Here is a 10,648-nt window from a genome sequence, read left to right as displayed (position 1 = left end):
GCATTGCAGCTAAGGCAATAGTAGTGATGAGAGTGCTGGTGACAGAGGCACCCCTGGATCAAAATTAGGGGCCAATGAGTTGTGACCTGATTCGGTTTGGAGCTCCAGGTGATGTGCATCACAACAGTGATTCCCAAATTTGTCAAAAGCTGAGCTCCTAATAGTACTGCGTGAATGCGAGTCAAGCTTTGAATCTCAGGCCAGAGTACTTTTTGAAATTAAGTATTGAAATGCTTATCCAGCCACTTGCATCAAATGGATATGATCATATACATATACCGAACAGGCCATTGATACGCAGGGATGTTTAAAGTTGGGGTAACAATAAGTGGTTCAATAGTACACCTAAGCTGAAGAAAAGCCACATTGCACAGGTACACATAACATTGGAACTGGGTTTATATCCAATGCGGCATGGGAAACTGGGCCATGGAACAGGGGTTGATGATCTCCTCCTGCTATAGTCAGGAACAATTGGCCCCAAGAAAAATGCTGATCTTACATTTTAGTCTGTCTTCACTGGTCCACCTTTGTAAGCATTAACCATTTAGTCCAGCGAAATAAATAATAATAAAAGATATATATTTACACTCAGAAAAGATGAAAGATTTAAGAATTGAAAAATGAGTCATCACAAAAGGTCAGAGGGTTAAGCAAAAAGGGACATAGGGATGAGCTACCGAGCGCTCACAGATACGGCTTTTTTTATATATATATAGTTTTCCCAGCGCGCTTCCGGCTGTGTTCATGTGGATAAGTTTCCGAGAAAAAAAAGGGGGGGGGGGGGGTGGAGAGGAGACAGGTTGTGCGCGAGCGGGGAAGCACGCTTGGCGCTCACAGATCTGTTTGTTTTGTTTTTCTTTTTTAATCTCAAAATGCCCACGTGACTTGTTTGGCTGTCATTGATGCCGGCCAAACTCTACTATATGAAACAGTTAGTAAAACCCTTTCGTAGCTAAAGATATATGTACTGAAAAGTTCGCATCAGCGTTTTATTTTCCTTTTTTGTCTATGTGATGTCAACTGACATCAAGTTCCGCCCATCGACTAACTGCGTGAAAAAAAGGGTCCCCTGGTTGCCGTGGCAACAAATACGCGCTCCAAAATGCATATGATGCTACGCATGTTTGCCGTCGCGCTCATTGTCGTGCGCCAACTGCCTCGGCTGGAGAAATTAGGGCGCCTTTAGCATCGGCGTGCTAGTAACGATGCGCACAGCACAAAAGGCATGCTAAGCGCTCAGGGAGACTTGAAAAGTGCGAAGCAGTCACAAAAACTTGTGTTCTCAGCTCGAACCGAGTGTTTTTGTGACACTAATATGGTGAATTGTTGAGCTAGTTGGTGATGGAAAGCGCACTCTTTTTGTGGTCCCGAAATGCATATGGCGCCACATACAGTTCTGCATCTCGCCCATTCGCCATGCATCGGCAGTCTTCGACTGGAGGAATGCAATGCAACTCCTTTGGCGCCGGCATGCCAGCAACGGGATACACACCACCACAAATAGCGCGATAGCAGCTGGTTAGTGGGTGTCACAAGGTGAGAAGCAGTCACACAAACGCCTGCGTCTTTTACTCTGGACAAAACAAATTGTACGCGGGAATGAAAGCAGAAAGCAAACAGTGCATTTCTGCACGTTTCATTTACTGCATACATATTTGTCCGGTATATGGGCACACAGCCGTTAAAACAAGGTACTTCCTGATGCCAACGGTCATTTGTGAAGGCCCCGGCTCAGCGTTGCTTCTACAATGAGGGACGTGCTTCTTACAAATTCGAAAAGAAGGCATTTACAAAATTGGGTAATATGAAGGACGCGGTTTTTCAGCTCTCCGGAATGCGGTTAGGTGCCGCGCAGGGGCTGGTGCGCCAGTGCAAATGTAACGAACTGGTTCTAGTAAACTTTGGTAGATCCAAATACTCGCTCCTATTTATTTATTTACCCACAACGCCAAGTGGCATTGTAGTGGGGAAGGGTAGCCAAACATAACATAAGCACTCTCAGCCACGGAAACAAGCCAAAATGGCATCAAAAACAAAGGCAAAACAAAAAAATTCATAGTACCACAAAACTGAAAGTATTAGAAGCAGTGTCTGAAGACAGTTTGTTCCAATTGTATATTGCTTTGGGAAGAAAAAAAGAAGACAATTCAAATGTATTCGTTTTTGAGGAAATCTGCCATACTTTAAAACTGTGGTCTACGCGGTCAGAAATATAATGGGGTTCCAGTATATATTTGGCTCTTTTAATACTAACAGGACAATGATAAATCACATGAAAAATCTGAGTCGCAACTTTCGTTGACGGATTTACAAGTGCTCCCGTTGCAGTCTTTCAGCCTCGGCAGAAATATTTTTTCTGTAAATCCCTGACAAAAATCGAGCAGCTAAATTCGGAACCCTTTCTAATTTTGTTTTGCTTCGCACCACTAGAGGATCCCAAATTGTGCAGGCATATTCAAGGATTGACCTAACATTGGACTTTTACAATAATTTAGCAAGCTTTTAGCAACTTTTCCCACCTCGGGCCTTTGGTTAAACCTCGCAGCAAGACGATCTACCTCTGTGATTTGTTACGTTTCTCCACCGAGAAGTGGGACAACTGACGCGGCCACCGCATAGCAACAGGCAGAACCGCGAGCGGATCGGCCATTTCGACGCCGTTCATCGGCCGCGCAACGCTTCCTCCCGCCGACAAGACTCAGCGTGTTCCTGTGCGTGCGAGTGTGTGCAAAAGCTGGTCAAGCCTGGAGCTCGAGGGAAAGTGCGTCGCCCTCTCCTGTCTGCAGGAGGTGGAGGAGATGAGGTCGGAACACCTGCGATTGAGTCATTCGTCGTGAACCAACATGTTTGGCTCTCCCTTTCCTGTGAGGGTTTACCCTTTCCCTGTGAACTGGAAAAACTATAAAAAGCAGCGGCCGACTCCGCTGAGAGAGAGACTACTTTGACGCGCCGTTGGCACGACGCTAGACACCAGCTGTGTGAGAGTGTCTGTAATCTCTCCGGGTCAGCTTCACTGCCCGTTTCTTCCTGATGTTACAGTAAAGGTTGTTTCGTTAAAAGACGCCTCGTCTTTGCTGGCACCTTTCATGCCGTCCGCCGTCCACGGAGCCGCCAGGCCAACGCTACCGAGAGGCCGCGCGCCGCAGCGGTACGCTACCCCGGCACTCGCGACCCAAACCTAACAACTGGTAGGCATCGGTGGGACGACCAAGCCGTAACCGTGGTTGGAGGGACGAGCCAGGCGATACCGTCGTCCAACAACTGATGAACAGCGGAGAGACGAGGTCGACCAAGCAGTGACCGTGGTCGGTGAAACGAGCCAGGCCTGACCGAGGTGCAACATCTGGTGGGAAGAGCGGAGATGTCACAGGCGTGACTCGTGAATCAAAGCAGCTCAGCGGAAAGGCGGGAGCAGTGCAACGAGCCCTGTGTGATGACTGGTTGCCTGCAGCTGAACGACTGCGTTGGATTCTTGGCTGCGAGGTTTGGTGAGTGCGGGACTTTCTTCTACTGAGTTTTGCCAGGCTTCTGTTAAGTAGAGAACAGAGCTGGTAATTGTGTTGTCGTTGTTGCTGGGTTAATTGCAGCAAGGCAATAGTGGGCAGTAGAGAAGGCAGCATTCGGAACAGCCATGGATTTGGATTTGAAGTCGTTTCGCAAACCGAAATTGCTAGAGCTTGCGAAGGAGCTGGGTCTGAATTTGTCAGACAAACTCAGAAAACCAGAAGTGTTAAAGGCTATTCTTGAGTCGAAAGCTGAAGATGACGAGCTTTTGGAATGCCTTGAGATCATTGAAGAACGTAAGGAAAGGCTAGAGAAAGAGGAGCGTGAACGTGAGCGTGAACGTGAACGTGAACGTAAGGAAAGGCTAGAGAAAGAGGAACGTGACCGTAAGGAAAGGCAAGAGAAAGAGGAGCGAGACCGTAAGGAAAGGCAAGAGAAAGAGGAGCGAGACCGTCAATTCTCTATGGAAATGAAACGTCTCGAAATAAACGCGGGACGCTCTGGCAGTGCAAGTCGGGCTCACGGTGCAGGAGAACGGGAATCGTTCAAAATGAGTGACCTAATGCGGCCGTTTAAGCTTGGAGAGGACATTGGTTTGTTCCTGGTTAACTTCGAGCGAACGTGCGAGAAGCAAGAGTTTTCTCGGGAAACGTGGCCACAGCGCTTGCTCACTTTGTTACCCGGTGAGGCGGCAGACGTAATCGCTCGCTTGACAAAAGAGGAAGCAGAGGATTACGACAAAGTTAAATCGAGTCTGCTAAGAAAGTACAGGCTGTCAGCAGAAGCATTCCGTCGGAATTTTCGAGAGCATGAGAAAAGCAAAAGTGAGTCGTATACAGAGTTTGCCTACAAGCTTATGTCAAACATGTATGAGTGGCTCAAAGAAGAAAAAGCGTTTGGTAACCACGATAAGATTTTGCAGTGTTTCGGGCTGGAACAGTTTTACAGTCGGTTACCCGAGAACGTGCGGTATTGGGTCATGGATAGGCCAGATGTTAGTACGGTGGATAGAGCCGCCGAGCTAGCTGAAGAGTTTGTGACGCGTCGGGCTCGTGGAGCTAAGGACGGTCAACAGGGGGAATTCGGCTCTAAGTTTGAGAGGCCGAAGTTCAAGCCCTTTAAAGCTAAGGAGAATAAACGTGGTGCGGATGCGAGTCAAAGCAGTCCGGCCGGCGATAAAGCGACGGAGGTAACCGAAGCCGAACGGAAAAAGAGGTTCGAGGCAAGGCAATCGCGCGTCTGTTATACGTGCCAGAAGCCTGGTCATTTTTCGGCGCAGTGTCCAGAGACGAAACCAAAGATCGTGTTTTTGTCGTTGTGCAGAAGTGACGAGAACATGAAGCTTCTCGAACCGTACACTCGAGACCTCCTCGTGAACGGGAAACAGTGTCGAGTGCTTCGCGATTCTGCGGCCACCATGGATGTTGTTCACCCTTCTTACATAGAACCAGAGATGTTCACGGGTGAATGCGCGTGGATCAAACAAGCAGTGGAAGCTCACAGCGTATGTTTGCCCATAGCCAAAGTGCTTATTGAGGGGCCTTTCGGCGCTCTTGAGACAGAAGCTGCGGTGTCATCTATGCTTCCTCCTCAGTACCCGTACCTGTTTTCAAACAAGTCCGATCACCTCTTGCGCGAAAAGGGGCTTGTTTTTGGAGAGGCTAGCGTACTGGCCTTAACCAGATCTAGAGCTCGGGAGCTAGCTGCAAAGGCGGTAATTCCGAAGATGAGGTTGTCAAGCGATGAAAAAGGGTCGGAGGAACAGCACGCTGAGATTGAGACCACGTCCGCTGTAAACACAAGTGAGCCTGAAAAATTGAAGGCACCGGATACAGGAGAGAAAATGCCCAACACGGGTAGTTTAGAAGAGCTATCTGCAGGTTTGTTCGTCGCGCCTACGTCAGAGAGTCTTAACTTGTTGCTGAATGTCAGCAAGTCTGCTTTGATAGCCGAGCAACAAAAGGATCGCAGCCTTGAGAACATCCGCTGCAATCTAAAAGAAGGTATCGCCAAGAAAAATGTCAGTTTTGAAGTGAGAAATGGGGTCCTGTACCGAAAGTATCTAGACCGCAGGGGAATTGAGTTCGATCAGCTGATCGTGCCTGAGTGCTATCGTCAGGATCTGTTGCGCTTGTCGCATGGAGGTTCGTGGTCAGGACACCTAGGAATTAAAAAGACTAAGGACCGCCTATTGCAAGAGTACTATTGGCCAGGATGTTTTCGGGACGCAGAAGAGTTTGTAAAGACATGTGACACCTGTCAGCATGTGGGCAAACCTGGGGACAAATCGAGAGCGCCGATGAGGTTGGTGCCCGTCATTACGGAACCGTTCAGAAGGCTCGTTATTGACACTGTGGGACCACTACCGGTAACAAACTCAGGGTATAGACATATTCTGACAGTGATTTGTCCCGCGACAAAGTTCCCCGAGGCAGTCCCGCTTAAAGAACTCAGTTCAGTGGAGATAGTGAATGCACTGCTGTCCATATTTGCGCGAGTTGGTTTTCCTGCAGAAATCCAATCAGATCAGGGCACAGTGTTCACTAGCGCTTTGACCACATCATTCCTGGAAAGATGCGGAATAAGGCTCTTGCATAGCTCCGTGTACCATCCCCAGTCGAATTCCGTTGAAAAACTTCACTCCGTCATGAAGCGGCTTTTGAGAGCTATGTGTTTTGAGCGAAAAACTGACTGGGAGCTATGCCTGCCGGCGGCGATGTTTGCCCTAAGAACCGCGCCGCATGAAACTACAGGGTTTTCGCCAGCAGAGCTCGTGTACGGTCGGACGCTGCGATCTCCTCTTCGCATGCTTCGTGAATCGTGGGAAGGCCAGGGCGATGACCCAGTCGTAGTAGAGTACGTGCTCAGGTTGCTCGAACGTTTGAGGCGGGCGCAGGAGTTGTCAGAAGAAGCCATGATCAAAGCTCAGCAGAGGGCCAAAGTCCATTATGATAGGACAGCTAGGACCCGTCGCTTTGAGGTGGGCGATGAGGTAATGATCTTACGCCCATCGCTGAAAAACAAGCTGGACGTGCAGTGGGAGGGTCCGGCACGGATTGTGCAAAAATTGTCGGACGTTAACTACACAGTGAGTCTGCCAGGAAAACGGAAGGTACATCAAGTTTACCATTGTAATCTGCTTAAGCCGTACAGACAAAGGGAAGCAGTGGTGAGTATGATGGTGAACATGCCCGAAGAGCTTCCGGTCGAACTTCCGGGACTAGGTACAGTGACGAACAGGGAAGTCACCGAACAGCTAATTAGTGAATTAGTCGCTAAAGCACCGCTTTCGCCTGAGCAGAAAACCGAATTGCACGAACTCTTGCAAGAGTTTCGAGGTCAATTCTCTGATAGGCCTGGTAGAACTTCTGTCCTTACTCATGACATTGAACTTACCTCCTCTGAGCCTGTACGGTCCAAGGCGTACCGTGTACCACCCCGCCAGCGCGATATTATGGAGGCTGAGGTAAAGAAAATGTTGGAGCTGGATGTCGTGGAGGCCTGTGAGAGTGATTACACCTCCCCTTTGATTTTGGTTGAGGTACCAGGCAAGGACCCTCGTCCTTGTGTCGACTACCGCAAGCTAAACTCCATCACTAAGGATCAAATTTATCCGATCCCAAACATCGAGGAGCGCATCGAGAAAGTTAGTAGCGCTCAGTTTATTTCCACACTAGACCTTGTCAGGGGTTACTGGCAGGTTCCCCTAACAGAGCGGGCTAGTAGGTATGCGGCGTTCATTTCACCAATGGGAACTTTCCGTCCTAAAGTTTTGAGTTTTGGTTTAAAGAACGCGCCTTACTGCTTTTCAAGCCTCATGGACAAAGTGTTGCGGGGACTTGAGGAGTTCGCTTTGCCTTATTTGGACGATGTTGCGGTATTCTCGGCATCCTGGTCGGAGCACATGACACACTTGCGGGCAGTGCTAACCCGTTTGCGCCAAGCAGGCTTAACGGTCAAAACTCCCAAGTGCCAGTTGGCACGTGCCGAAGTTGTTTACCTCGGTCACGTGGTTGGACAGGGTCGTCGCCGTCCTTCTGAAATAAAGGTTGCCGCGATACGAAACTTTCCTCAGCCGCGCACAAAGACCGATATCCGGTCGTTCTTAGGTGTCGCCGGCTACTATCAGAGATACATCGCCAGGTATTCTGATATTGCGAGTCCCCTGACAGATGCTCTCAGAAAAACGGAGCCTCAAACAGTCGTCTGGGACGAGACAAAGGAAAGCGCTTTTAGAGCCTTAAAGAGCGCTCTAACGTGCCAGCCTGTGCTACGATCGCCAGACTACACTAAAGAGTTCGTGGTTCAGTGCGATGCTAGTGAGCGTGGCATGGGAGTTGTACTATGCCAGAAAGAGACTGGAGGAGAGGAACACCCCGTCCTGTATGCTAGTCGCAAACTGACCGGTCGTGAGCAGGCGTACAGTGCCACCGAGAAAGAGTGTGCCTGTCTCGTGTGGGCCGTTCAGAAACTATCGTGCTACCTTGCCGGCTCGAGGTTTATCATCGAGACGGATCACTGCCCTCTCCAATGGCTGCAGACAACTTCTTCCAAAAATGGTCGCCTCTTGCGCTGGAGCCTCGCTTTACAGCAGTATTCTTTTGAGGTGCGTTACAAAAAGGGGAGTCTCAACGGTAATGCCGATGGCTTAAGTCGAAGCCCATAACTTGAGAAGAAGCCTTTATTCACTAGTTGGTGTTTTTCTTCCTGACATAGGATTTTGAAAATTTGTATTGTAGTATCTTTGTTTGAAGTGCTGTTTTGAAAATGCGATTTTCAAATTTGTGGACGCGTTCCAAGTGCTGCTAAGCTGCCCTTTAATATAGATGGGGGCATAAGAGGGAAATAGTCTGGCAAAACTTTGTGAAGTTTGTGCCGTGCTTGCTGGCTGAACGGTTGAGTCTTTAGCGTGGTTGTGACGTTGTGGGCTGCCAGAAATCTCTCTTGAAGACAAGTTGCAGAGTGCCTTGGAAACCCGGACTTGCCAAGGACTTCTTCAGGCTGTTTGAGCTCAAGAGAAGCTGAGTTGGACGACCCCAGCTAGCAGCAACATCCCGATCCCTCCGGACAGCGGATGCAGTCCCCTGCCCTTCGGGATCTCCCTTCCCCGGCGGGGCAGTCTGTTACGTTTCTCCACCGAGAAGTGGGACAACTGACGCGGCCACCGCATAGCAACAGGCAGAACCGCGAGCGGATCGGCCATTTCGACGCCGTTCATCGGCCGCGCAACGCTTCCTCCCGCCGACAAGACTCAGCGTGTTCCTGTGCGTGCGTGTGTGTGCAAAAGCTGGTCAAGCCTGGAGCTCGAGGGAAAGTGCGTCGCCCTCTCCTGTCTGCAGGAGGTGGAGGAGATGAGGTCGGAACACCTGCGATTGAGTCATTCGTCGTGAACCAACATGTTTGGCTCTCCCTTTCCTGTGAGGGTTTACCCTTTCCCTGTGAACTGGAAAAACTATAAAAAGCAGCGGCCGACTCCGCTGAGAGAGAGACTACTTTGACGCGCCGTTGGCACGACGCTAGACACCAGCTGTGTGAGAGTGTCTGTAATCTCTCCGGGTCAGCTTCACTGCCCGTTTCTTCCTGATGTTACAGTAAAGGTTGTTTCGTTAAAAGACGCCTCGTCTTTGCTGGCACCTTTCATGCCGTCCGCCGTCCACGGAGCCGCCAGGCCAACGCTACCGAGAGGCCGCGCGCCGCAGCGGTACGCTACCCCGGCACTCGCGACCCAAACCTAACAGATTGCTGGCTGCTAGAAGAAGTTGAGAGTCCTTGCTGGTGAATGAGCCAAACCATGCTTTTTTTTTTAATTCTTTTTTGCACTGTGCCGCAATTAATTTTCTGCATACGGCGATTAAAGTAAACTTTTTAGAACATTATTATTTGTCTTTTCGATAAGCATTAAAAGGGCTATGAAACGTTTTGAGTAGAGGAATTGTTTCAGTGTCAGCAATTTAATCTTTATTGTTGCAGGGGTCTGAGCAGCCTCTAATACTACTACATATGAAAGGGGTCAGTGCTACATGGACTAAAATGGCCTAGCGTGCCTTCTCGAACTTTGTAATATTGCGAACACTGTGAAGATCGGCTGCCAAGTTCTGGCACTTCAGAATTTGCTGCCACCAAAGTATAGTGCAACATGGGCTATTCTCAGACGTGTTTTACCCGTCTTCAGGAGAGAGTCAGGCAGTCAGTAGTCAAGTCTACCCTACAGTGTGGCATGAACGTGAGTAGGCTTATTCTTTGGGAAATGACGGACGTCATGTTCTGCCTGTTGCAATAGGGCCAACTGATCAGCTTGAGCTGGAAATGATGGGGAAGTAGGAGCATTTGAGGAGGCTGTGCTCCAAGTTGTCAGAGATGTGAGGGGGCAGCTAGGACAGGAAGGGGTAGGGGTGAACCCTGGAAAGGGGGCATAGGCAGGCTGAAGAAAGAGGAAGGATGTTAAGATGGATTTTTTTATGATAATAATAAATATGCATCATCTATGACAGCGGCTTCACAGAAACGCAAATTGCTGAAAAATAACCTTCCATTCCTGTCTGAAGTTTCATAGAAGCTGCTGCTGGTGGTCAAGTTTCTGGTACCACCAAGAGTGGCAATATTTATGGTCTACTTTTTAGTACTATAAAGCATTGAAATACAAGATTAGAGTGAACATAGAAATATCTTTTATAGGATCAAGGTTTTCTGGGCTTTGATGCATATTGTTTCTGGAAATTCATTTCCTTAATGAACCTTGCAAGCTGTTGCATGATCAATTATAGCAATGGGCAAACACATTTTTATGAAAACAATAGCAGTGGAATATATACAACAGTGAACACAACAAATATCATTCAACACTGTGCAAGCAGTGAAGAGCAGCATAGGAAAGTTAAAAGAGACACATGCAGCATCAGAGTACTTATCCAGCAATCATATGAACATTTAGAATATAATCTGTCCCTCAATATCAAGTCGTATTCATTCACATCATTGTGAGACACTCTGCAATGACTGAAAGAGACAAAAAAGAAAACATGTCACATGTTTGTGGATGATCTGGCCAGTGTTCTGTCACATTTAAATCTTGTATATTCAAATGTATGTAAATTGTGTGTTGTGACACTGCATGAAAAAAGTCGCAGAAGTACTGTGATGA

General features: G+C 48.5%; 1 protein-coding gene across 1 annotated transcript; it reads left to right on the top strand.

Annotated features, from left to right (window-relative positions):
* Positions 1 to 2,577: 2,577 nt before the first annotated feature.
* Positions 2,578 to 9,738, top strand: LOC146172290 (uncharacterized). Its single transcript, XM_084585757.1, has 2 exons — positions 2,578 to 6,731; positions 9,680 to 9,738. The coding sequence occupies exons 1-2, from the start codon at positions 3,635 to 3,637 to the stop codon at positions 9,736 to 9,738; spliced, it is 3,156 nt and encodes a 1,051-aa protein (XP_084441883.1). The 5' UTR covers positions 2,578 to 3,634.
* Positions 9,739 to 10,648: the final 910 nt, after the last annotated feature.

This window comes from Amblyomma maculatum, unplaced genomic scaffold (genome assembly GCF_055883805.1).
Source record: "Amblyomma maculatum isolate TAMU_Amacu unplaced genomic scaffold, ASM5588380v1 scaffold_13, whole genome shotgun sequence".
NCBI classification, from domain to species: Eukaryota; Metazoa; Arthropoda; class Arachnida; order Ixodida; family Ixodidae; genus Amblyomma; species Amblyomma maculatum.
The sequence above is the reverse complement of the archived record's forward strand: the minus strand, read 5'-3'. Positions and strand labels throughout refer to the sequence as shown.